The 27580-nt window shown below is 49.3% G+C and overlaps 1 protein-coding gene across 1 annotated transcript in view; it reads left to right on the forward strand.

Annotated features, from left to right (window-relative positions):
* cusr (Copper-only SOD repeat protein) overlaps nucleotides 1-27580 on the forward strand; it is a 204076-nt gene that overhangs the window by 106600 nt on the left and 69896 nt on the right. The window contains exons 4-6 of the mRNA XM_072479539.1: nucleotides 10815-10898; nucleotides 12305-12406; nucleotides 23303-23444. Coding sequence (XP_072335640.1) covers nucleotides 10815-10898; nucleotides 12305-12406; nucleotides 23303-23444 — 328 coding nt within the window. The remainder of the gene's footprint in view (nucleotides 1-10814; nucleotides 10899-12304; nucleotides 12407-23302; nucleotides 23445-27580) is intronic.

Raw genomic sequence — 27580 nt, forward strand, 5'->3', positions numbered from 1 at the left:
AGGTATGTATAACGAGGATAATACAATAATCATGGGAGATTTGAATCTACATGTAGACTTGATAAACCTAATTGGACAAATTATTGGAATGTAGATGGTTTTCTCATGCAGTACCTTGAGGAAGGTTTCACTCCGGCATTGGAGGCCGCTCCCAGCCCCCTATTCTCCCGCCCCCGGGGGCTAGGAGCGGCGCCACGTCATTTAGGCACGCCGTGCGCTGTTCCGTCCTCCCCGCGGCCGCCCCGCAAAAAGATGTCGGATGGATCTTGCGGGGCGGCGGAGGAAAGGAGGTCCTCCTTCAGCGAGGCCGGCCCACCGATCGGTGGGCACCGATCACGGGCCAGACCCTTTTGAGGCCCCCCGGTGCAGGAACCCCCCTCCCCCACCGACAGGCCGCCCCCCCCCCCCCCCCCCCAGCGTTTCCGCGCTGTTCCCGCCGGCAGTGACCAGGGGCGAGATTCTCCGACCCCCCGCCGGGTCGGAGAATCGCCGGGGGCTGGCGTGAATCCTGCCCCCGCCGGTTGCCGACTCCTCCGACACCGGATATTCGGCGGGGGCGGGAATCGCGCCGCGCCGGTTGGCAGCCCCCCCCCCCCCCGCGATTCTCCGGCCTGGATGTGCCGAAGTCCCGCTGCTAGGATGCCTGTCCCGCCGGCGTGGATTAAACCACCTCTCTTACCAGCGGGACAAGGAGGCACGGGCGGAATCCCTCCTATAGATCTGGAATGGTTCCTGCAGGTTGGAAGGTGGAAAATGTAACCCCACCATATAAAAAGGAGGGAGAGAGAAAGCAGTCCTGTTAGCCCAACATTACTCACAGGGAAAATGCTAGAATCTATAATAAAGAATTATTACTACAGGACAATAATTATGGGATTGAACAGAGTCAACATGGACTAATAAAAGTTTTAAAAAACCTATTAGGAGTTTTTGGAGGATGTAACTAGCAAAATAGAAAAGGGGGAACTGGTGGATGAGGTATATTTAGATTTTCAGAAAAATTCTGATAAAAAGTTAGCAAACAAAATTAGAGCACATGGAATTGGGGGAAACAGGCATGGATCGAAAACTGGTTTGCAGGCAGAAAACAGAGAGTAGGAGTAAATGGGTCATTTTCAGGTTGGCAGGCTGTGACTAGTGTATACTGCAAGGACCAGTGCGTGGATCCTAGCTGTTACAATCTATATCAATGATTTGTATGTGCGAATTGAATGTTATACTTCCAAGTTTACTGATGACACAAAACTAGATGGACGTGTGAGTCCTGAGGAGGATGCAAAGACATTTCAGGTGGAATATAATTTGGAGAAACCGCCTTGGTAGGAAAAACAGAAATAAGGAATGTTTCTTAAATGGTGAAAGGCGGGGAAATGTTGGACTTCAGAAGAACGTGGATGTCCTTTTCATGAGTCACTGGAAGATAACATGCATGCACAGCATGCAATTAGAAGACAAATGGTATGTTGGTCTTTATTACAAGAGGATTTGTGTGTAGGAGTAAAGATGTCTGACTGTAATAAATTAGAGTCTCTGTATTGTGCACTTGGTGTATTGTGTACAGTTTTGTTCTCTTTGTCTAAGGAAAGATATACTTGCCAGAGAGGGGGTTCACTAGACTAATTTCTGGGTCGGAGGCATTGTCCTTTGAAGAAAGATTGAATAGACTGGGTCTTTATTCGATGGAGTTTGGAAGAATGGGAAGTAATCTGTTCAAACATACAAACCTCTTCGAGTTCGACAGAGTTGATGCTGGCTGGATGTTTCCCCTGGTTGGGGGCCTGGAACTAGGGGACACAGTCTCAGAATAGGACACCAATTAGCTCTGAGATGAGGAGTGGCGTGATCCAATGGCCACGATGCTCCCAAAAAGCAGCTCGCTCTGGCGCAGCGCGGCCGATACAAGCTGGGAGACCCCACTCCCGGGATCTACCCAGCTCGCAACACCTCACGAGATCCAACGCAATCTTGCGAGACGTTGCAATGTGAATTCCGCCCATTGTGGGTGGGATCACATTTTGGCAAATCTACATATTAGAATAAGACAATTAGTCCCGAGGTACCTGAGGCTTTGGCATTCATCTCCTTAGCCTCGGGGACCTCAGGAGTGCGCTGTTCACAAATGGGGACCAGACGGAACGTCACTTGTGGGGTCTCTTAGGGGATCGGAGGCCCCAGCTTCATGCCCTTTGGGCAGGGTGATGTCCTGGCACTGCTGATGCTTCCTGGGCATCTTGGCAATGCCAGCCTGGCACCTGGGTGCCACCAGGGTGCCAGCCTGGCACTGCCAAGGTGCTCAGGTAGCATTGTCAGCTGGTAGCAGCACTGCCAGGGTGCCAGCTTGGCACTGCCAAAGTGCCAAGCTGGTATTTGTGCGTGCATGTGATCAGTCCCAGTGCGGGTGTTTGGGGGGGGGGGGGGCAGCAGGGACCCTCCCATAGTGCGTTTGGACTGGAGGGTGGGGGAGGGGCAGCAGGGACCCTCCCATAGTGCGTTTGGACTGGAGGGTGGCGCGGGGGGGATCAGGGATTTCATTGGGGCCTCGAACGAAGCTCCCCACTGAACAAAATGGGGCTATGAGCGGCCTCGGCCATGCGTTCTCTGCTGAGGCCTTTGTACAACACTAGTCATGCTGAATAGCCATGTATCGGCGCTGTGAGTGCCGGGAAACACCCGGCCAAATGAACTTGACTTTGTTCCCATTTAGTTGAATCAAGCCCAAGGTATTTCCTCACTCAAAGAGTGGTGAAAGTTTGGAATTCTCTGCCCCAGAGGGCTATAGCGGCTCAGTCATTGAGTATGTTTAAAGCAGAGGTTTCTACATATTCCTACATATTAGAAACATCGAGGGGTACAGGGAAAATGTAGGGAAATGGTGTTGAAGTTGAAAATCAGTCTCAATCTCATTGAATAGCAGAGTAGGCATGGAGGCCTACTCCTGATCCTAACGTTCTTCTGTTCTTCTGTTAAAACCAATTGTAGGAGACTGCAACTAGGGATCATTGGGGACCACAACAGGAGGCCCATTATTTAACACGACAGGATAACTTTTCGCCTTCAACGCACGGACATCTGACTGAACAGTTCACCCACTGAAATCAATGAAATGGAAATCAGGAAGGGTTTCACGCGAGCAATCCCCTCCACCCACTAAGTGAAGAGGAAAATATGTCCCAGTAATAGTAGCCGAACTAGTTATTTGTATCCTGGGAATCTGGCAAAAAGCCCGTTCCTCAGCACAGCAGAGACGAAGGGGAAAATAATGCAGAAGGACAAAGAAGTAAATGTAACTTGATTAAGGTTCAGTATATTTGGCCAAAGCCAAACATAGCAGCATGCAAAGAAAAAATTATATTACCAGCAACTTCAAGCATATTTATCTAAATTGGAGTCATTTTACATTCGGCTACCAGAACAGCAGAATCTATTGGATTATGTACTACTGTATTTGTTTTGTTCTCATCGAGCGATGCAGTATCCTTTACCTTTGTTTTCAAATGAGTTAACAAATTCTGTATTATATTTCAGTCTATTGTTAAGGGGAATAGAAGATTTTCCTCTACCTACCATTCTTGTGTATGTTGCCAGGTTTGATGACTCACTCCTTGCTGGAAGATATGTGCGAATGAGAACAGATCTTTCCTTCTCCAAAGCAGTCTCTTTTCACCTATTGGGTGGAACGCTGTGGCTTTGCTATTAACCCCACTTGGGGTCAGTGGGTGGGGATTGAAATTAGAAATTGGGCAATGCCTCCGAACTATTTTTACGTCAATGGATTGCGAGTTGTGCGCGTTTCCTATCTCGGAGAGTTGGAACATTTTATTATCACATTTACATCAAGCTCCCACAGTGCAATTGGAAGCCGGATTTAAGCTCAATAGCAGTCAACCAAGTTTTCCAGGGCTTCGGAACCCTGGCAGCAACATGGGAACTTAAGCTGCCAGCTCCAGCACATTACTCTGTCTAGAGCATGCTTCATGGGCCAGGAATGCTCCCTGCAGCCCCCTCCAGGAAACCTTTGGCTTCCTTTCTGCTGATCGTGGTCCCTTCTCACTGCTGCTAATGTTGATTTTGTTTTGGTTTATTTTCTCCACTCCCTACCTGCGCCCCGCCCCACCAAGCTCTGATCTCAGGCCTTGTGCTCCAGTGCCCAGTAGCCTTCAAGCAATCAAAAAATCTGACAATGTAGGTCGCAAAAGAAGGTAAAGAAGTATTTCATTCTCCTTAACAATAGACTGAAATGTGATACAGAGTTGATAAACTCGCTTGAAGCCAAATGTAAGGGGATACTGCATTGCTATGTGAGAACTAGATAAGTAGTACATGACCCAACATTTCCATAGATTCCCTACATTACAGATGGAGGCCATTCAGTCTATCAAGTCTGCACTGACCCTCTGAAAAATCACCCCACCCAAGCCCACTTCCCCCACCCTATCACCCTATCCCCGTAACCATACATCTTTGGACTGTGGGAGGATACTGGAGCACCCGGAGGAAACCCACGCAGACACGGCAAGTGGAGCTCCATGCAGAAAATGGAACAACTTGCAGCCTCGCCGGGGTGTCCCCCGCTGAGGACCACAATCTACCTGAATGGTCGTTCGATAGCCTGGTGTTTCCTGGCATTCGGAGCCCAGCTAATCGCCCGCATTAGAGGACTTTGTTTCCATCTGGGTAGATTACGCCTTTAGAAAACTTTAAATGATGGAGATTCCCGGTGGTGGCCATGGAGTGAGTGGTCGCACACAGGGTAGCTCCGGCTCAAGGCCGTTGGTTTGGGCAGTTAATACCCGTTAGGGGGTTAGCTCCGGCAGGAACATGCTGCAGAAGGTGTAGAGGGAGAGATTCTCCCCAAGATTGGCATGTCTACTGGCTACCAGACCCAGCACAAAACAGTTAAAAGCCTGGCTAAGGAATTGGAGGGGACCTATGGCGCAGCAACAATTGTGAGAATGGCGTTGGGGGAAGGGTCATTGCCAGTGGGAAAGCTCCCAATGGAACAGTTGATGGCCTTCATCAAAAAGTAATTTCGCCAGCAAAAGAAGGAGATGCATTGGCTGGTCGAAGGTGATTGAGGGAGCAGTAGCACTCCTGCAAGGATCAATGGACCGGGTAGAGAAGTGCCTTGAGACACAAGGGGCGATGATATGAGAGGTGGAGACGGTTGGATTGTGCCCTTGGAGGTGGAGGTCCTGGGAGACCTTTGTAAGTCGTCGAGGGTGAAGGTGGAGTAGCAGGAAAACAGATCCAGGCGGCAGAACCTGCGATTTATGGGTCTGCCAGAGGGTGTGGAAGGAATGAGTGCCATGATGTATGTGTCGAGGATGCTGGCCGGGCGGGCGCAGGCGGGGATGCTGGATAGGGGTGGACAGGGCCCACAGGCCTTTAAGACAGAAGCTGAGAGCAGGGGAGCCGCTGTGGGTGGTGATTGTATGGTTGCACAAATTTGTTGAGAAGGAGAAGATTGTACAATGGGCCAGGGAGAAGCGAGACTGCGAATGAGAGGGGAATTGTGTCCGAATATATCAAGGTGTTGGTGCACAGCTGACGAAGATGCATGCTGGATTCAACAGGCCCACAGCGGTGTTGTACAGGAGGAAGATTTGGTTTGGGGTGCTGTACCCGGCGAAACTGTGGGTCACTTTTGAAGGCTGGGAGTGCTATTTGAAATGCCAGAAGAGGCCAATGATTTTATAACGGACCACAAACTGTGTGAGAACTGAGGGTTGGTGTGAGATGGAGGAGCTCTAGCTGCAAAGGTTGGAGGTTATAGCTATTGTGTGTTCCCGGAGGGAGAGGGGGGTGGTTTCTTTGGGGAGTTATAAGTTTGTAAGGGGGTAATCACCCCCACCCCCGTTCCTCCCGACATCTGTGGCACTTTTCTTTTTTTGCGATTTTGGATGTTATTTATTTACGTGTAAGGGGTCTATATGGCGGAGCCAGCTGGATGGGGTATTCAGGTGGGTAGGGGGGCTGTTTGCACAGGCTATGGAGGGACTGGTGGGGGAGAGGGTGGGGCAGAGGGGTGTGTAGGAGGGACCTTCGAATGGGAGCTGTCACGCTGGCCAAGGCGGTGATGCTGGTGAACGGAGGTGGGTGGGGGGGGTCGCAAAAGGTGGCCAGGCGGTGGAGGGGAGAGGTGTTGGTGATGGATGGGAAGGAGGGCGGGGTGGGGAGGGGGGATTGCAACTTCGCAGAGTTAGAGACTGAGTGTGGTCATGGACGGGGAAGGGGGGGTCATCTTGAATATGCCCAGTTTTAGGGTGGTATTAGAGGAGGAAGAGCCGGAGGGCGATAATGGCGGATGGTAGAGGGGACTGGAGGCGTAAGCCTCCGGTAAGAATTGTAACGTGGAAAGTCTGTGGATTGAACGGACCGATTAAGAGATCTTGGGTTTTTGCACACCTGAGGAGTTTAAAAGTGGAGGTGATCTTTTTGCAGGAGACACACCTCCGGGTGAAGGATCAATTTAGGTTGAGTAAGGGATGGGTGGGACAGGTATTTCACTCGGTGTTTGACTCAAAGCAGCGGGCGGTGGCCATTTTGTTGAACAAAAGGACGGGGTTTGTGGGAGCCGAGGAAGTGCGAGACCGGCGGGGGGGGGGGGGTGATCCAGGAACTAGATAAGCTCCAGTTGTACACGGGTGGAGAATTTAACTGTGTGATGGAAACGAGGGTGGACAGGCCGAACCCCGAGTCAATGGGAAGTTTGAGGATGGCGAAGGAGCTGGGAGGGTTTATGGAGCGTATGGGAGTGGTTGATCCATGGCGGTTTGAGAACCTGGGGTAGGGGTACACCTCACACGTATAAAAGGTGTACGTGAGAATTGATTTCCTTGTGGTGAGCTGAGTGGTGTTGTTGGGGTTGGAGTATGCGGGGATTAAGGGGATAGGGTGGAAGAGAGTGTTTAAGTGGGTCGGTGCAAACTAGATGGCCGAATGGCCTCCTTTGCACTGTATGTTCAATGATTGTGATATCTGACCATGAGCTGCATTGGCTGGAGGTGAGCCTTAGTGCGGGGCAGGTGCTGAGGCCGGGATGGAGGCTAGATTCGGGTCTGCTGGCGGATAAGGGGTTTTGTGAAAAGGTGAGGTTGGCGATTAGGGATTACGTGGAGACTAACCAGAACAGAGAAGTGTCGGTGGCCACGTTCTGGGAGACATTGGAGCCGGTGGTCGGAGAGGAGATTATCTTGTTCAAGGCGCACAGGGACAGGAGGAGGAGGGAGGGGCGAGGACGGTTGTTGGATGAGATATTCGAGGTGCTCAGGAGATAATTGGGGGCCCTCCACTAAAACGTAGTTGACGGAGAGGAAGAGTTTGCAGGGGCAGTTTCGATAGGTTGAAGACGGGAAGGACAGCGATGGAGGGCGAGGGGAGTGTTAAAATGTGGTTATGGCTCCATCATTGGGCCGGGTGCTGGAGGGCATTGTTTCTATGGATGCAGAGGAGGTTTTTGATTGGGTGGAGTGGAGTGGAGATATTTATTTGAGATCTGGGGCGAGATTCTCCGACCCCCCACCGATCACGGGCCAGACCCTTTTGAGGCCCCCCGGTGCAGGAACCCCCCTCCCCCCCCCGACAGGCCGCCCCCCCCCCCCCCCCCCCCCAGCGTTTCCGCGCTGTTCCCGCCGGCAGTGACCAGGGGCGAGATTCTCCGACCCCCCGCCGGGTCGGAGAATCGCCGGGGGCTGGCGTGAATCCCGCCTGCGCCGGTTGCCGAAGTCTCTGGCACCGGATATTTGGCGGGGGCGGGAATCGCGCCGCGCCGATTGGCGGGCCCCCCCAGATGGGCCGAAGTCCCGCCGCTAAAATGCCTGTCCCGCCGGCGTGGATTGAACCACCTACCTTACCGACGGGACAAGGACGCGCGGGCAGGCTCCGGGGTCCTGGGGGGGGGGGCGCGGGGCGATCTGGCCCCAGGGGGTGCCCCCACGGTGGCCTGGCCCGCGATCGGGGCCCACCAATCTGCGGGCGGGCCTGTGCCGTGGGGGCACTCTTTCCCTTCCGCCTCCGTCACGGCCTCCACCATGGCGGAGGCGGAAGAGACTCCCTCCACTGCTAACGCTCCCGCGCATGCACCGCCCGGAGATGTCATTTCCGCGCCAGCTGGCGGGGCAGCAAAGGCCTTTTCCGCCAGCTGGCAGGGCGGAAATCCGTCCGGCGCGGGCCTAGCCCCTTAAGGCTGGGGCTCGGCCCCCAAAGATGCGGAGCATTCCGCACCTTTGGGGCGGCCCAATGCCCGACTGATTTGCGCGCCGTTTCCGGAGAATTTCGCCCCTTGGGTAGGTTTGGGTTTGGCCCACAGTTCGTGGTGTGGGTGCGTCAGTTATATGTAGCTCCGGTGGCAAGTGTATGTACAAATGGGATGGGTTCACGGACTTCTGGGTTACATAGGGGGTCAGGGGTTTCCGCTGTCGCTGTTGTTGTTCGCGCTGGCGATAGAGCCCTTGACAATGGCCCTTAGGGGTCTGTAGAGTGGCAGAAGATTGTGAGAGGGAACAAGAAGCACCAGGTGCCGTTGTACACGGATGACCTGTTGTTCTTCATGTCAGATCCATTGGAGAGTACGGGTAGGATCGTGGGAATATTGGAGAGGTTTGGGCCTTCTCTGGGTATAAGTTAAAAGTCGGGAAGAGTGAGGTGTTTCTGGTGGGATGCAGCGGGGTGGGGGCTGGCTTGGGGATGCTGCCGTTCAAGGTAGCTAGGGAAAGGTTCAGGTACTTGGGGATTCGGATGACGAGGGAATGGGCGACGACGCACAGGTGGAATTTGACAATGTTGGTGGAAGAGATTAGGAAATATTTTAAGAGATGGGAAACATCACACCTGACACTGGCAGGGAGAGTGCAGGTGGTAAAAATGAATGAGCTGTCAAGGTTCTTGTTCGTTTTCCAGACCCTCCCGATCTTTCTCCCCAAGGCCTTCTTCTGGAAATTGGAGTTTATATGGGCGGGGAAGGTGCCGAGGGTAAAGAGGACCCTGCTACAGAGGCAGAGACAGAAAGGGGGGGGGGGTTGTCGGTCCCGGACCTGCTATACTATTATTGTGCAGCGGCGAATGTGGAGAAGGTGAGGTGATGGTGGAGGGCTGTGGGCGGAGTGGATCGAGGTGGAGGAGGAGTCCTGTAGGGGATCCAGTGTGAGGGCTTTGGCAACGGCTCCACTGCCACTCGCTCCTGGGAAGTATACGGGAGCCCGGTGGTACAGTCAACGATTAGGGTGTGAAATCAGCTGCAGAGACACTTTTGTTGGAGGGGATGTCGTTGTTGACACCACTGTGTGGGAAATGCTGGAGCTGCTGGAGGCGAAGGGGGCCGATGTTGTGACCTTTGCCTATCTAATTGACCGGCGAAGGATCTTGCTAAATTGGAGATCGGATACGCCGCCAGGGGTGACGGCCTGGCTGGGAGACCTGTACGACTTTCGCTGGTTGGAGAAGATTAAGTTTGAGATGAGGGGGTCAGTGGAGGGCTTCAAGACATGGTGGGAGTTGGTCATGACAATGTTTGAGGAACTGTTCGTCGTGGGGGGTGGGGTCAGAGAGGAGGAGGGTTGGGGGTAAAAGGGGAAAAATTATACAAACTGTGGACTGTGAAGTTGTGGAGTGTGTTATATATGTTACTGCTGCTATGCTGATCTATGCACAGTGGGCTAAACAGCTGGTAGAACAAGGCCAGCAGCGCGGGTTCAATTCCCGTACCAGCCTCCCCAAACAGGCGACGAGGGTTTTTTCACAGTAACTTCATTGAAGCCTACTTGTGATAATGAGCGATTATTATATATGTTCCTGCTTTTTACACGTGTTTGGAATAAAATACATTAAAAAAATTTAAGAAAACTTTGAATGAGATATACCTGTGAATTGAAAGTTCATGCGCACACTCCCTTCCTTAAATGAAAAGTTGCTTGAGGAGCGGAAAGCATTCAGTTTGTTTTTGGTCAGACATAAACCAATGTGCACAATAACAAAGTACTCTATACACATAATACTTGGCACATAACAAGCTTCAGGTTATTAGTCACAAGGTGATATAACTTAAAACAATTCACTGAGGAAACGTGTAGGATGTTGCTCAGTTTTCAGCACTTCAAATTGTCCCGTACTATGAAAATTATTTTGTTGCTGATATATTTTGGTCCAATTGTAGGCATGAATTGGGCCTCGTGTGTCAGGTAGCACTCCCCTTCATTGTGCCCATAAAACCAATGATAACTGGGGCGGTACGGCGGCGCAGTGGTTAGCACTGTTGCCTCATGGCGCCAAGGACCCAGGTTCGATCCCGGCCCTGGGTCATCGTCCGTGTGGAGTTTGCACATTCTCCCCGTGTCTGCGAGGTCCTCACCCCCAAAAACCAAAGATGTGCAGGGTAGGTGGATTGGCCATGCTAAATTGCCCCTGAATTAAAAAAAAAAGAATTGGGTACTCTAAATTGATTTAAAAACCAATGATTACTGAAACTGGTCACTTTGCGACAAACCAGGTGCAGAAGTAATGTTACCGGTGCTAATATTAATCAGCAAAAATATTAGGAAGGGTTGTTGTTGCCTGAACAGAAAATGACCTAAGGAGAGCAAAGAATGATTCATGATTGTGGGAACGGGAATAGATGATGGGAGAACGTGTGCACATATTGGTTTAGAAGGTCAAATGCTGATATTGCTTCTAATGATGAGTGAACAGCCTTTTGTTTCCCTCTTTCTTCATTTAAAATATGAAAGATTTTTGTAGGAAATACACAAAATAAAAAAGTTGAAATGAAGTGTTGCCTGTTGAAAATGTTGATGTTTAACATGTTCTCCTTTTGTTTCCAGTCACAACAGGTCTTTGCAGATGGGAGTTCAAGTGACACGACAATGGAAATAGCCCTTGAGCCAACCGAGCTTAATGCGGGTGATGTAAGTGTCAGCACTATTCCGTGCATTGCTTTTTATCTTGAGTCAGGTGAACTTGAAATGAATTCCAAGACCATAAGATACAGGAGCAGAATTAGGCCATTCGGTCCATCGGGTCTGCTCCACCATTCGACCATGGCTGATATGCTCCTCATCCCCATTCTCCTTCCTTCTCCCCATAACCCCCGATCCCCTGATTGATCAAGAAATCCCCTTATTAATCAAGAACACCAGATTTATGCTTGAGGTGCTGTGACCTACAGGGCTACAGACCAAGAGTTGGAAGGTGGAATTAGACAGAATAGTTCTTTCTTAGAACATAACAACTAGGAGCAGGAGTAGGCAAATTAGTCTCTCGAGGCTGCTCCACCGTTCAATACGGTCATGGCTGATCTCGTCATGACCTCAACTCCACCGTCCTGCCCGTTCTCCATATCCCTTCAACCCATTACTAATTAAAAATCTGTCCAACTCAAATTTACTCACTGTCCCAACATCCACCGCACTCTGGGGTAGAGAATTCCACACATTCACAACCCTTTGGGAGAAGTAGTTTCTCCTCATTTCTGTTTTAAATTTGCTACCCCTTAACCTGAGACTATAACCTCCAATGGGAGGCACGGTAGCACAGTGGTTAGCACAGTTGCTTCACAGCTCCAGCTTCGATTCCCAGCTTGGGTCTCTGTCTGTGCGGAGTCTGCACCTTCTCCCCGTGTCCGCGTGGGTTTCCTCCGGGTGCTCCGGTTTCCTCCCACAGTCCAAAGACGCGCAGGTTAGGTGGATTGGCCATGCTAAATTGCCCTTAGGTTAGGTGGGGTGACTGGGTTACAGGGATAAGCTGGAGGTGTGGGCTTAAGTGGGGTGCTCTTTCCAAGAGCCGGTGCAGACTTGACGGGCTGAATGGTCTCCTTCTGCATTGTAAATTCTATTCTAGATTGCCCCACAAGACAAGGTGGTGCTGGGCCTCAACCTTGGGCAGTTTATTCTTTGTAATGGTTTGATACAGCTGAGTGGCTTGATAAATAGTCAAATGCATTGGTACAGAATAGGTGTAACATTTCGGCCAGACCTTGCGTTTTCCAGTAACTCAGAAGATTCATGATCACCTTTACTGATATCAACTTTTAATTTCCAGATTTTAAGACCAAATTAAAATTCTCAAGCTGTCATGGTCATGTTTAAACTCACATTATTGGATTATCTGTCCAGGTCACCAGATTCATAGTCCAGTAACATAACCATTACACTACTAAGCTCTATGATGTTCCACGATACACAAAATTCTTCACTTCCAACAAATTACTTGCTGATGGTTGAGTCACGTCGGTAATTATGGGCAGAATTATTAATAATCTTGTGATAAAAATGTTGGTTTCTACATTATGCAATTACATTTGTTTATTCCATAGACTAATGGTCTAATGTGGCATGTTCATACCAACCCTCGACAGTACAGCAAGAACTGCAGTGGAGTAGGAAAACACTATAATCCTTACAATATAGACACAGGGGTAAGTGGTGCCTCATTTTAATCTCTTTATACAGAGAAAACAAAACATCAATCACTGAAAATTGCAGAGGTATTAAGTAGAAGTTGGGCACTTGACTTTTAATAATAAAGTATTCATTAGTATTATTAAAAAAAGGAATCAATATTTTCATTGTGTGGAAAGTTAAACATTATTTTACTAAATTCTTATTTGTTTATGATATCAATTTAGTAACACATATTGAACTTTGTACAGAAAGTAAAATAAACTCTGTTCAGATTAATTTGATAGGACCTTGGAAGGTAATGTCAGATAGTGATGGCTGTCTCTCAAATTAGAGAGACATATAAAAATGGTTCAACAATAAAAATAGACCAAGTTAATCCTGTCTGCCATTGCATAAGGGATAGTTTGGGACATGGACATTTCATCATTCTGTGATTAATCATCACGCGAGACAAGAAAGAATACTGTCACTTTCCCCCACAACCCACATGAAATGCCTCATAGCGATGGGTCCGGTCATCTCTGATGCCTGACTGAAGATCGATAGTATTCCCACAATTTTAGTCAATTATGGGTGTTAGGTAATAAAAAGAAAACATGCTGAAAGAAACCAGGCCTGGCAGTATCAATGGAGGAAAAGTCACACTGGGCTTGAAACGTTAACTCTGTTTCTCTCTCTCCACAGAGAGGTCAGACCTGCTGAGTTTTTCCAGCACCTTTTGTTTTTATTTCAGATCTCCAGAATACACAGTTTTTGCTTTTATCCGAGTGATAGTTCACCTGATTTATTTAATTCATGCTTTTTTGACTGGGAGTCAGTTATTCATTTGCTTACAGTTCTATACCTATTGGATGTCTTTGTGAGGTGTCCAGGTGAAAAGCTGTGGGCGGGATTCTCCGATTGCTGACGCCAAAATTGCGTTCTGCGATTGGCTGGAGAATCCGTTTTTGCGCTCGGGAACTCGGGGACGGCACCGATTTTCGAATGCTCCACCCCCTCAAAAACAGCGTCAAGCTGTTGGGACGGCCTCAGGACGTTACCTGAGGCCCTCCCCCAATGCTCCGCCGCTGATGGGCCAAATTCTCAACGGCGTGGGATATGGATCCTCTCAACATTCTTGAACCTGGCGTGGCGGTTGTTGACTGTGTCCCGCACTGCCACAGTCAAGGTGGGAGCCATTCCACTGGCAGGGGGGGGCTTCATCGGGGGCTGGGGTGGGGGGGGGGGGGGACTGTGGGGGTTGGTCTGGGGGTGGTGGTGGGGGTTACAGGGGGGTACTATCTGGCAGGCCAGATTCGTGCGCGCCCGGACCATGTTGTACACCATGTAAAATAGCAGGGGTGAAGAGCTGCTGTATTGCGTGAAATACCTTTAATGCAAATAAGCAAGTTGTTATAGGCCCAGATGACCATAGGTTGCTTTACCTTTTTGAAGGGGAGAGCTGACTTGTGGTGATTTAACTTGAGGATCACCGTACCTCAGTTGAGGGGCAAGTTTGAGAAGATGGGCTTTCGTGAATAACCTCAGCTGATACAGAAATTGAACCCACGCTGTTGGCCTCGCTCTGCATCATGAACCAGCTGTCCAGCCTACTGAGCTAAACCGGCTCCCTGTTAAGTAAGGCTTCAATGAAAAAGGCCAAATGAAGTTGGACTTAAAGAATGATAAAGCGATTGTGTTTGGTAGATCTGTATATTTGCAATCTACACACTCTGGACATTATTGTATTCCTTCAAGGCCTATCGGCTGGGATTCTTCAAAACGGCAGCTAAATGTTGACGCTGGCGTAAACACCGGAGGGTTTCACGCCGGCGTCAACGGGCCTCTTGGCCCAGCGATTCCGTGGCCCATAGGGGACCAGCACGGCGGTGGAGTGCTCCACGCAGCTCCGGCTGCCGATACGCGGCCCTGCACATCTGGCGCTGGCCCTGCGCGACATGGTGGGCCCACACAGCGGGCCAGTGCGGAAGAAGGTAGGCCCCCCCCCCAGATCGCACTCTACGCCGATCGGTGGCCCCCGATCGCGGGCCTGGCCGTTGTGGAGGCCCCCCCGGAGACTGATCCCCCGCCCACCCCCCCCCCCCCCCACCAGGAGGGCTACCACAGCCGCGACGCCAGGCTCCCGCCGGGTGGAACCATACGTGAACCACGCCGGCGGGAACTCGACTGGTCGACTGCGGAGAATCGTCGCGGGGGCCTCTTTGAACAGCCCCCAACCGCGCCGCGACGACTGCCGCCCATTCTCCGGTCGCCGGAGGTTCGCGTCCCGGCGTTGGACCTGATCGCGCGTCTGACGCCCCATTCTCCGCCCCTGCACCGAGCGCAATTTTGACGCGGAGGCTCGGAGAATCCTGGCCTCATCTCCAGACAGAATGTTAAAGAGGTATTACTGACAGCTGGGGATAAGGATTTAAAGGAGGAGAAGCAAATTGTTGCCAAAGTACTTCGACAATTTGCACATTCGTCTGGCCGGAGGTTGAAGATTCTGTTAAAAGATGCAGAAATACGATAGACTTGTCAATGATATTTGTGAAAAAAGTGCGGTGGGATTCTCCGTTTCTGAGACTAAGTGTTGATGCCAACGCAGGATTTGTGGACTTTCACGACAGCAAAATTGGCACCAACCTGGACCGAATCCGCTACTGTTAAGGGGCTAGCACCGGAGCCACGTGGAACACAATCGATTCCAATGGAAAATGGTGCAGGATTCCCTGATCCGTGATTGATACTCGGGAGGCTGACAAGCTGCAGCTGCATATACACATTACAATCGCCACATACACTCATCCCAGCCAACAAGTTGGCACTGGCTGAGCTGGAGGGCGCCCATACAGCTGATGGGTCGTCTGGGGCGAGAGGGCACCCAGGTGGATGGCCTGGGGGGGGCTATATGAGTCGTGGCCCTCAGTCCACGGTGGGCAGTCAGCAGCGTGTGCAGCAATGGTGTTCCATGCCCATTCACCCCGACACCACAGCCCACCTCTTGCCCCACCCCCCCCGGCCCTGGCAGAAGCCTCCCCGGCCAGCGGCACAGCCATCAGCAAACTCTGGCGATTTTGGATACTTTCCGCCCCCCTTCTCTCTCCCTTAGCAGCCACCAAGCCGGTTTCACGATTTTTAAAAGCACAAGTGAACCACGCTTTCGGGAACTCGGCCCATCGGGGATGGAGCATCGCGGAGGCCCAGAGAATACCGGGTCAAGCCCGCTAATGATATACAAACGGGGTCCACTGTGTGGTACACATTGATGCCGCTGTCGAGGTAACGGAGAATCACAATTTGCCGTCAAATCAGTGCCCACCATGATTTTGGCGTCAGAATCTATTCTCCGCCCAATCGCGTCGGTGTCAGCAAGCGGAGAAACCCACCCGTGATATTTGTAAAATGTACAGGAGAACGCCATCATGCCCAATAATAAGTCTTCCATTGGTGAGAGACTTTAATGAAACCTTGGCGATGGACTTCAAAAGATGTGATAAAGAGAAGAACATTCTTCTTCTACATTTTGTCCCTGAAGTGGCTAGATTTAGACTGTCAACAGTAATTTTTAATAAAGAAAAGAAAGCTGATAAAATAATGAAAAGGTGGATCGGAGTTGGGTGGGCCGGTAAAATTCTCAACAGAAAAGGGAAGAGAATTTCCCAAAGCTGAATTCAGAAGTATGTGTGAAAAGTCGAATATTGAAGGGATGCACACAGCAGCAGAAAGTCCTTTCAGCAATAGGATATGTGAGACAAATCACACTGCGATCAACAAAATTCTTTGTAAATTGACAACTGCTCTAACTTGGGCCGTACATGCAAAAACAAAACGCTTCAGATGGCTGGGGGGTTACAGCCCCTATCAATTCGTTTGTGGCAGAAATCCAAAGATACCTTTGATAATGTGGAACCATTCCCCAGCTTTGGAGGGAACTACTTTTAGTTCAACTTTTGCAGGACGTTTGAATGCCATGCATGCAGAGAGAAGAACATATTAAGGTGGAGGTTTCAGGAGCGCTTTGGGGTATTGAATCAGGCCATCCAAAATAAATTTGAAGCTGGGGGGACGTGGTGTATTATAGAAGAGAAGGGCAGAGGGAATGCAAGGGACACAGAAAGAGCTGCAGGCACCGATGGCAAAATGACAGTCTTGCAATCTTGCAACATGTTAACCAAACTATTAGGATATATTCCATACCGTTTACTGGCACTGATTACGCAATGACAGAACCTGAACAGAGGATGGAAACTGAAGATGCGCCATGCACTTTGTACACATGTATGCCAGACCTGTATGAACAACAAATTGTGGCAGATAACTTATTAACTGAGAGTAGACCAAGTGATAGTGAAGAAGTTGCAATTAGGTTGGCATATATGCCGGAAGCGGCTAACAAGTGGAGGGAAACCACGAGAAGAGAAAGGGCAGGAAAGGCTGCAGGGAAATACAAAAACTGGCTGAAAACCCAAGACACGGTACAGCATATCAGGCCTATGGTTTGCCGGAAGTAAATAAAAATGTTGAAAGCCAGGAAAGGTTGTGTAATTTCAGACGGTGAATGGTGATCATAGCCCACGGAAAAGATCAAGACAGATATCTAGGGATCACAATAGTAGAGATGGGTGCAATATTTAAAGTAAATTTAGTAAAGCCAGACCGTGCTGGTGCAGGGTGGAGTAGCGGAGGCCTGGTCAGGAGCTCTCATTGGGATGGTGTGAATGCCAGGGTGCATCTGATCCAGGCACATTTCACCTCAGTGGTACACATCCAACAAGACCGCCTTCTGTGAGGTTTTCAATGGTCTCCGAGATCTCTGAGCCTTGCTGATAGTCAGTAAATACTCTGTCCCACATCTCTCAAATGTTCAGGCACTCTATATGCCCTCAGGATGCCTCATATGGTGTGTATGCTGGAGGCTGCTTCCGTGAAGGTCTGTCGTCTCGGTTTCACTTTACACTCACCTTGCCAGAGCAAAGACTGTCGATGAACCTGTTTCATATTCTGCTGTCTCCAGCCAGCCTTGCTTTGCTTGGCTGGGTGGCCTTCTCTTGCCATCCTTCGCCTCTCATGTACGGCCTCAAATAGAGTTGGTAAAGTGTGGTTAGCCCTGAAATGGGTGCCAAACCTCTGCCTCTCCCCTTGCAGACTTCAGTCTTTCATTGCTATGCAACACAGCTGCCACGGTGAAGGCCTTTAAATCAGACCACATTTTAAGAGGCCCTCCTCCACCCTATGACCCCACCACTAATTGGCTGCCAAACTCGCTCTCCAGCCAACTAGCCCACAAACTTGGGCAACAATTGTGGGCTGTGATTACCTCCCCCAGCACAGGAGTCAGGATCAAGAAATGGTTCCACTACAGGGGCCTGACCCCAATTGCAAAATCTTGCTCCTTATAAGAACATAAGAACTAGGAGTAGGCCATCTGGCCCCTCGAGCCTGCTCCGCCATTCAATGAGATCATGGCTGATCTTTTGTGGACTCAGCTCCACTTTCCGGCCTGACACCATAACCCTTAATTCTTCAAAAAAACATCTATCTTTATCTTAAAAACATTTAATGAAGGAGCCTCTACTGCTTCACTGGGCAAGGAATTCCATAGATTCACAACCCTTTGGGTGAAGAAGTTCCTCCTAAACTCAATCCTAAATCTACTTCCCCTTATTTTGAGGCTATGCCCTCCTAGTTCTGCTTTCACCCGCCAGTGGAAACAAACTGCCCGCATCTATCCTAGCTATTCCCTTCATAATCTTATATGTTTCTATAAGATTCCCCCTCATCGTTCTAAACTCCAACGAGTACAGTCCCAGTCTACTCAACCTCTCGCAATCCAACCCATTCAGCTCTGGGATTAACCTAGTGAATCTCCTCTGCACACCCTCCAGTGCCAGTACGTCCTTTCTCAAGTAAGGAGACCAAAATTGAACTCAATACTCCAGGCCTCACTAACACCTTATACAGTTGCATCATAACCTCCCTAGTCTTAAACTCCATCCCTCTAGCAATGAAGGACAAAATTCCATTCGCCTTCTTAATCACCTGTTGCACCTGTAAACCAACTTTTTGCAACTAGCACGCCCAGGTCTCTCTGCACAGCAGCATGTTTTAATATTTTATCATTTAAATAATAATCCCTTTTGCTGTTATTCCTACCAAAATTATCTGTGCCTTTAATTGTTAGTTGAGCTCATTATTACTGTTAGATTGTGAAAGATTATGGCTGAGATCAAGCCCCTGATTGAGCCCAGGATGAGGTGTGATGCCTTTTCTTGTCAGCTTGGATCTTGTATGTCTCTCTTGTGGAGATGATGAATTGGCTTCAATTTGAATTTGAATTGTGTTTGGAGCAAGCAATGAGATGGATTAAGGGATTGCCCTCTCCACGCTGCAAATTGACTCTGTAACTTGAAGAATGAAGGAAACAATGGAAAGGTTTGCATTATATTGTATCACAACAAAATAAAGGGCGAAATTCTCCGGAAACAGCGCGCTGTCCGCCGACTGGCGCCCAAAACGGCGCAAATCAGACGGGCATTGCGCCGCCCCAAAGGTGCGGAATGCTCCGCATCGTTGGGGGCCGAGCCCCAACATTGAGGGGCTAGGCTGACGCCAGAGGAATTTCCGCCCCGCCAGCTGGCGGAAATGGCCTTTGTTGCCCCGCCAGCTGGCGCGGAAATGACATCTCCGGGCGGCGCATGCGCGGGAGCGTCAGCGGCCGCTGACAGTTTCCCACGCATGCGCAGTGGAGGGAGTCTCTTCCACCTCCGCCATGGTGGAAACCGTGGCGGAGGCGGAAGGGAAAGAGTGCCCCCACGGCACAGACCCGCCTGCGGATCGGTGGGCCCCGATCGCGGGCCAGCCCACCGTGGGGGCACCCCCCGGGGTCAGATCGCCCCGCGCTCCCCCAGGACCCCAGAGCCCACCCACGCCGCCTGGTCCCGCCGGTAAGGTAGGTGATTTAATTTACGCCGGCGGGACAGGTAATTTATTGGCGGGACTTCGGCCCATCCGGGCCGGAGAATCGAGCGGGGGGGCCCGCCAACCGGCGTGACCCGGCGGGGGGTCGGAGAATGTCGCCCAAAATTTGTGATATAGCATCATATTGCTATTATTGTGTTATGATCACAGAAGATTATTATGTGGTTTGTGATACTCGGTCAATCTGAGATTCTAATCCAAGATTCCATCTCTATTGTGTGTACATTTCCTGAACTGGGATCAGGAGTGTTTGTTTCTGTAGGTAATGGAAGTATATATCTTCCTGCTCTGGTCTGTTAAGTGACCCCATCTGTTATGTGTCTTACTCTTGGCATTTACAGAATCAACTCTGTGAACTTTTTAATGTCAACAAATGATCGGCAAAAAACAGCAGTTTACATAAAGGAACAGAGCACTTGTTTCTGAGTAATAACTTTGGCAAGCTCTTGCAACAAAACATAGAGTCATAGAATTTACAGTGCAGAAGGAGGCCATTCGGCCCATCAAGTCTGCACCGGCTCTTGGAAAGAGCACCCTGCCCAAGGTCCACACCTCCACCCTATCCCCATAACCCAGTAACCCCACCCAACACTAAGGGCAATTTTGGACACTATGGGCAATTTAGCATGGCCAATCCACCTAACCCGCACATCTTTGGACTGTGGGAGGAAACCGGAGCACCCGGAGGAAACCCACGCACACACGGGGAGGATGTGCAGACTCCGCACAGACAGTGACCCAAGCCGGAATCGAACCTGGGACCCTGGAGCTGTGAAGCATTTGTGCTATCCACAATGCTACCGTGCTGCCCGCTGAACTTGCTGAACTTGAGAGTGTGAAATTCCTGTTTTTCAGCGGGAAACGGTGCACAATATTAGAATTTTACTGAGCTGTTATTTGGAAACATTTGCAGCAGGAAACCGGAGGAAATCATTAATGACAACCAATGCCTGTGTCCAAATTTAATTGGATCACAAATGACAGTAGTGGCTGTTCTCTGCAAAGTGATCTCTGAGTGACGTCAGCACAGTATGAGTCACAGGTGCTAACGAGGTAAAGTTTTCCACATCTGCAAGCCTGTTGCAAGTTTTTAAAAAAAGGTTTTACCAGTGGGACCTGGGAAAGGAGAATTACAAGTGCGAACAATCGCCCTCTGTTGCAAAATAAAATGAAGCAGAGCTTTCAGATTTTATTTTATTGATGACAATGTCATTAATCTGAGTTTGGCGATTTGGGGGGGTTTCTGGCAGCAGGGTCCATTGGCCACAATTCTCCAGCCACGTGTTTCTTGGCGGCGCGCCGTTCGCTAGCGGTGGGATACGATCCATCAGTCAACGGGATTTCCACTTTGTAACCATCGGATGCCACTGAGAAGCCCTATGGGCATTGTGCACTGCCAGCAGGAAAAGTGAATCCCAGCGACCGGAGAATTCTGGCCTTAGTGTTGATGCCTGGACTGAATTGCACGTAGTTCACATTCCCGTCGGGGGCGCTACTTGTGGAGCAATTCAGGACATGCTAATCTGGCGTGAATTCTGAGCAATTTCTGGCCCAGTGGGTATTCTAACCGCTGGGGCTGGTGTTATCGCTAAAGAGCCTGGCAGCTGGAGTTGTTTTTAAGCACTCCACTTACCACAGACTCACTGCAGCACCAAGGTGGCTCAGAGACGTTCTGTCCCTCCCGAGGACCGGAGTCCGAGTTGGACCCACAGCCCCATGCCAATGAGGAATGGAGGGACACCCTCTTCCCCAGCATGGGCCGCAGCCTGCCCTCCTGTACACTGCCTGGGAGGTGGTGGCAGGGGCAGGCAGCGCTGCCAGTCTCACCAGGAGGAGACAGCTGGTGATCTGGAGGGGGGGGGGGTTTCACTGATGAGTCCTCTGCCACGAGAAGGGCGGAGAAGCAGGGAGGGTTCCAAAGCCGCCGGGTGTCCTCTGGTTGGGGTGAGTTCTGGTGATTCCCTGCTTCCTCTGTAATGGGGCAGCACTTCCGAGGCGTGCCAACACCTGGTGGGCTCCTATTTGAGCTTGGCCCTTGATGATACAGCTGGGGTATGAGGGTGTCCAGAGGGTCTGGGTGGGCTCCCAGATGACCAGAGGCCTTCTGAGCATTGAAAGGACACAGGCAGTACTCAGCAGTGTGAGCAGCCAGGATCCTGTGAGTCGCACCAAAGGGGTGCGTTTGAAAGACAGGCTGCAGAAATGGCGATCTGAGCCAGGGCAACCCCCGATGCTGAGGGGACACCACAAGTCCACGGACCTGGCACCAAGTCACTACCTGCTACTGTACCCAGCCAGGGCAGCCACCCCAGGCAAGCCTGACAGTGTTTAATGGTTTTTCACTGTTTTTTTTAGTCTCCCACTCTCCCTCCGATGCCATGGCACCCAGTCCATGTTTGTAAATACATATAGTAATTCGCATCCTCGAGACATCTGCCTGAGGAGCGGAACATCATGGAAGGGCGGAGCATTCTGTATGCATCCCGCTAATCACATTGAAAGCATGCAAATGCCGGTTTTGTATGCCGCCGGTAGTGTGGAGCACAAACCTCGGTATCACAGCCAGTGAGGGACGGGAGCAAGGGGTACAAATCAGCACTGAGCGTGGAACTCGACTTTGGCCGGTCGATTCTCCGCCTGATCACGATTCACATGTGCGGCGTCGCGAGGCAGAGAATTTAGCCCGTTGTCTCAATCATCCATGTATGAATTCTGTGCGAAACCAGTTACAGGGCGGGATTCTACCGTCCCCAAGCCACTGGTTATTGGCAGCACACCATTCACTGGCAGCGGAATTCTTTCTTCCCGCCACTTGTCAATGGGATTCCCATTGAAGCCACCCCAAGGCGCTGGGAATCCTGCGGGTGGAAGTGTACTGTCGGCGGGAAAAAAACAATCCCAACGGCCGGGAAATTCAAGCCACAGGGTTTAACCCAAATATTCTGGAAACAAATTTATGTGCTAATAACTCCATCAGGGGAAAATTCATGGAAGTTTACAAGAATAAACGTGTTGACGGTCGTACTTTATTATTTGAGACAGCTTACTAACTGGCTCAGCTATTTTCACCAGCCATCGACTCTCCTAATGTGATTGTCCTGAAATTCAGCCACACTCCTCCTGCGTTTCAGACAATTAATGACCTGCTGAGCCCCAGTATTGTGAACAGGAAGCGCCTGCTTGTTACAGACCAGAAATGCATTGCCTGCCATATCAGTAAAGCCAAAAATCAGTTTGGTGTTCCCAAGCCTGAAATAGTTCAGTCACCTCTGTATGAATTCTGTGGGATACAAGTAGGGTGTAACCTAAATTCATCCCTCGCTTATTAGTTCCACTGATTAGTTCCAAACTACATTTTCATGTGCAAATAAAAAGGCTAATGCCTCTTTGGCGCCCCCAATGCAATTTTACTTTGCCCTGGGGGACTGACACTCCGTAAAACCGGGTCTGCACACGGCTCAACAGGCACCAGTTTGCCGCAAATAATAAGGCAAGTTTTTAAAATATACTTAACCTGAACGTGGATCTTGCTTTTCTCAACTCCACATTCGAACAATTGTCCCATTTCCACTGATCGCTTGTGGCCATCTTTTCCTCACAACACCCTTTCAGGCCTGTCCGCTTCCCTTCCTCATTTATGCTTTGCTGGTAGCTGTGCGCATCTCGCCAGCTCTGCTGAACTGAGGCCTCAGCCCAATATCAGGTGAAGCCTCAGCCCTCATTCTTCAGGTGTATAGTTTATAGATACATCTGAATTTCTAGATCCTTGTAGAGTACTGGAAGATTAATTCCCATGCGTGGTAGGTGGCATGATATCACCGTGGCCAAATGAGATAATGTTGCTTAGTTTATCAGTTGGAAGCAATTCAATAAACTACCAGCAGTGTTTTAAGGGTATCATTTGAAATGGATTGATCAAGAATTGATTTTTCCCCCCACTTATTTTGCAGGACAGTTACCAGTTCAGTTGCTCTTCAGCCTATCCTTTGCACTGCGAAGTGGGAGACCTAGAATCCAAACAGGGCTTCCTTAGTCTCAATAAGAGACATTTGAAAAATGACGTCTATCTGCCACTTTATGGAGATTTTACTGGTAGGTTCATGCCCAATATGTAGACATATGTTTGCTAATGTACTAACATTAGAATGTGCAAGCTTGCAAGTACTGTTTTTGCTTTTTGACATCTAAATAGTGTAGATAGAATTTACAGTGCAGAAGGAGGCCATTCGGCCCATCGAGTCTGCACCGGATCTTGGAAAGAGCACCCTACCCAAGGTCCGCACCTCCACCCTATCCCCATAGCCCAGCAACCCCACCCAACACTAAGGGCAATTTTGGACACTAAGGGCAATTTAGCATGGCCAATCCAACTTAGCTGCACATCTGTGGACTGTGGGAGGAAACCGGAGCACCCGGAGGAAACCCACGCACACACGGGGAGGATGTGCAGACTCCGCACAGACAGTGACCCAGGCCGGAATCGAACATGGAACCCTGGAGCTGTGAAGCAATTGTGCTATCCACAATGCTACCGTGCTGTGTAGCATACGTGTAACACATGCAGAATGTAACTGGTATACTTACTTATCAATAACATTCGAGGGTCAGTTAGCTGGACGGCCGATTCATGATGTGGAGCGACTGAGATTATCCAAGAAGGCCCCTCCTTCTCAACCTTGCCTCTCGGCTGAGGTGTGGTTAAATCACCACCAGTCCGCTCTCTCAAAATACAGGCAGAGCAGCCTATGTCGACTTTCATTTTCAATATCAATAACTTGTATGGAGGAATAGAGGGTGTGAAATTTCAGATCCATAGCATCATATGGGCAGAAACCAGCAGGGGCTGGTTTAGCACACTGGGCTAAATCGCTGGCCTTTAAAGCAGACCAAGCAGGCCAGCAGCACGGTTCAATTCCCGTACCAGCCTCCCCGAACAGGCGCCGGAATGTGGCGACTAGGGGCTTTTCACAGTAACTTCATTGAAGCCTACTTGTGACAATAAGCGATTTCCATTTCCATTCATAGACTCCCTGCAGTGCAGAAGGAGGCCATTCGGCCAATAGAATCTGCACCGATACTCTGAAAGAGCACCCTATCTAGGCCCACTCCCCTGCCCTATCCCCGCAACCCCACCTAACCTGCAACTCTCTGGGCACCAAGGGGCAACTTAGCAAGGCCAATCCACCTAACGTGCATATATTTGGACTGTGGGAGGAAACCAGAGTACCCGGAGGAAACCCACGCAGACATGGAGAGAATGTGTAAACTCCACATAAGGCCAGAATTGAACCTGGGTCCCTGGTGCTGTGAGGCTGCAGTGCTAACCACTGTGCCACCGTGCCGCTATTGGAGATAGCACATTGATATATATCTGGAAATGTAATGGTCCTACACTGAGTCATGTGGAACTGCTAACATTCTTTTTTCCGCCCTTTCTTTCCTGTAAGAGAAAGGGCAGAATGAGTGACTATGTAGTACTGGGTTTGGGTGATGTACCTGCCATAGCTAAATAACTGGAAGTATGCAGAGGAAATAAGAGCTGGTTGTGAGGCTGATAGCATTGGTGGGTGTGTGTGATAATGAATTGAGTATCTGTAGATTAGGCACGAGCGCGAGGAACTGGGTAAGTGAAGGAGATGTGGTGCATTGAGCATTCACTGATTTTGACCACTAACGTTTGACCATTAGCTACCTTGCACATTCTGTTGTCAGGCCCTTGGGGCCAGACATGAGAAATTGGTCATCTGCTCCCAGCCCCCTCTGAAACTGATCTTTAAGAGCTTCCTAGCCTCTCACCTCAGAACCAGGGTCTCTCTTTATATCTATCCCACCAATATACAGCTTTATACAGATTTAATATAGCCTCCTGGCTTTTTAAGACTAAGGACCAGATTTTTGGGAAGACACAATTGGCCTTTTAAAAATGGCTGGCAGAATCTGGATGTGGAAGTCCCATTTACAACAGATTAATTTGTTGCTAGCGGGGGAAGGGACTCAGTGTGACTCACTTGGCAGGGAAACCCAAACTCAGCAAGGCCATTTGAACTTAGTTCTGAGTTCAAACAGACCCCATTTTGGCTGGTCCAGAGGTGTTAACCTTCAGCGTGGGAATCACAAATTGATGGAGAAAATGTAAAAGCCCTTGAAGGGTGGATAACTTTTAAAAAAGTCTCATATTCTAAAAACCCTGCGTTTTAAACACGGGAAACAGATTAAAAGACCATCTGGAGTAGGTTAGAAAAAATCAGTATCAACTGTTCATGCAATTTCTATAGAGGTCTTTGGTGCTACTTTTCAAGGACTAGTATTATGTCTTTATGAATGCTTGGTTGAGTTTCAGAAGATACAGCTATCAAAGCAAGGGCTCTGTGATCACAAATTGATTGACAGATTAAAGAGGCTATTAAAGTATTGTATTGATGTGGGGTATGGATAGAAGTTTATTTGTTTTATAAAAGATTAACCACAAGATTTAATAGGTTTAATTAATGGCTTTTTCCCACTACAAGGGCTTTTGAGCAAGAGCTGTACTTTATTGTTAGAAGTTTCTTTTTGTCATCCCTACATGGTTCCTGAGGTTTGCCCATGCTGGATTAGTGGCTATGGAGGTGATATGGGGGATATGAGAGGACATGGAGTGAATGGGGATGTGAGTTGGCATTGCGGACCAATGGGGGAATGAGAGAGGAGAGCTAAAGGGCCTAACAACTTCTAAAACAATTGGGACAGAGTTCAAGAGAACTGAAGTCAGCTTCCTAACCACCCACCTCAGCACTTGCCAGCCTTCTTGGCCACCTAGGATCTGCTTCTGAGGTTGACTAGTCCTAGTCTGGCTCTATCTGGTCCCACCTCCCCAGAGCAAAAGCTGGGTCTAATGGGACCCTTCAAACTGAGATGGGACTGCCAAGAGTACTCAGTTCTGGAACCCATATAATAGGAGGGATGTGATAGCATTGGAAAGGGTGTAGAGGAGATCTACCGGGATGTTGCCTGGGCTGGAGAGTTTTACTTATGAAGATAAATTGGAAGTGTTTTCCTTGGAGCAGAGAAGGCTGAGGGGGGACATGATTAAGATGTATAAAATTATAAAGGGCATAGATAGAGTCGATAGGAAGAAACGTTTCCCCGTGATGGTGGGATCAATGACCAGGGGGCATAGATTTAAGGTAAAGGGCAGCAGGTTTAGAGGGGATGTGAGGAAAAGCTTTTTAACCCAGAGGGTAATGGGAGTTTGGAACTCGCTGCCTGAAAGGGTGTTGGAGGCAGAGACCCTCATAACATTGAAGAAGTATTTACATGTGCACTTGCAATCCCAGGGCATGAGCCAAATGCTGGAAAATAGGATTAGAAAAATTGGGTGGTTTTTGACCGGTGCAGACGTGATGGGCTGAAGGGCATTTTCTGAAGGACCCTATAACTAAAGCTACAGCTTCGGTAGCATAAAGCTTGCCCTAAGGTCTCTGTCAATCCCAGGATCTTGTTTGCTTGATGAGCTGCATTCTTAATCTGTCCTTCCACCTTTGTGCATAATTGTAATCAGAACATGTCAGGTTTGTGCATTAACACCCCCGGGTAGCTCTGACCCTGCTTAAAAGTGTACAATTTAACCTTTCTTGTCTGCCCTCATTCTCCCTATCAAATTGTATTACCTCACATGGCTTGCATTCAGTTTCATCTGACATTCTCCAATCATCCCATCCCTCTATTAAAGTCTGCTATTATATTCCACTCTGTTTAATACACTTCCAAGTTTTGTGTAATCTACAAATTTCATAATTATAATTCTGAAATGATATAATTATATCCTGTGCCTCCAAACCCAAATCAGTGATATATCCATAACAGCAGGATAGTCATGAACTCTAAAGAACACCATTCTCTACCTCCCTTTAGTCCTAATAAGAACCATGCCCCACAAATCTGTCTTCTATCCCACAGCAAATGTTGTATCCATGCTGCTGCTGTTCCTTGTACCCCATGGGCTTCAGTTTACATACAGAACACCATTGTACTGCTTTCATCTACCTTCCATATTTTCTCAACAAAAACTCAATTGAATTAGTCAAACATGATTTGCCCGTAACAAATTCATGCTCGTCCTTCTTTATTAGTCCATGCTTGCCCAATGGCTATTCATTTTCTCCCAAATCTTTGCTTCTAAAAGCTTCTGCCAGGTTCATCCTCTTTCTTTTGAACAAGGATGTAACATTTTGTAATCCACCAGTCCT

This window comes from Scyliorhinus torazame, chromosome 16 (genome assembly GCF_047496885.1).
Source record: "Scyliorhinus torazame isolate Kashiwa2021f chromosome 16, sScyTor2.1, whole genome shotgun sequence".
NCBI lineage: Eukaryota > Metazoa > Chordata > Chondrichthyes > Carcharhiniformes > Scyliorhinidae > Scyliorhinus > Scyliorhinus torazame.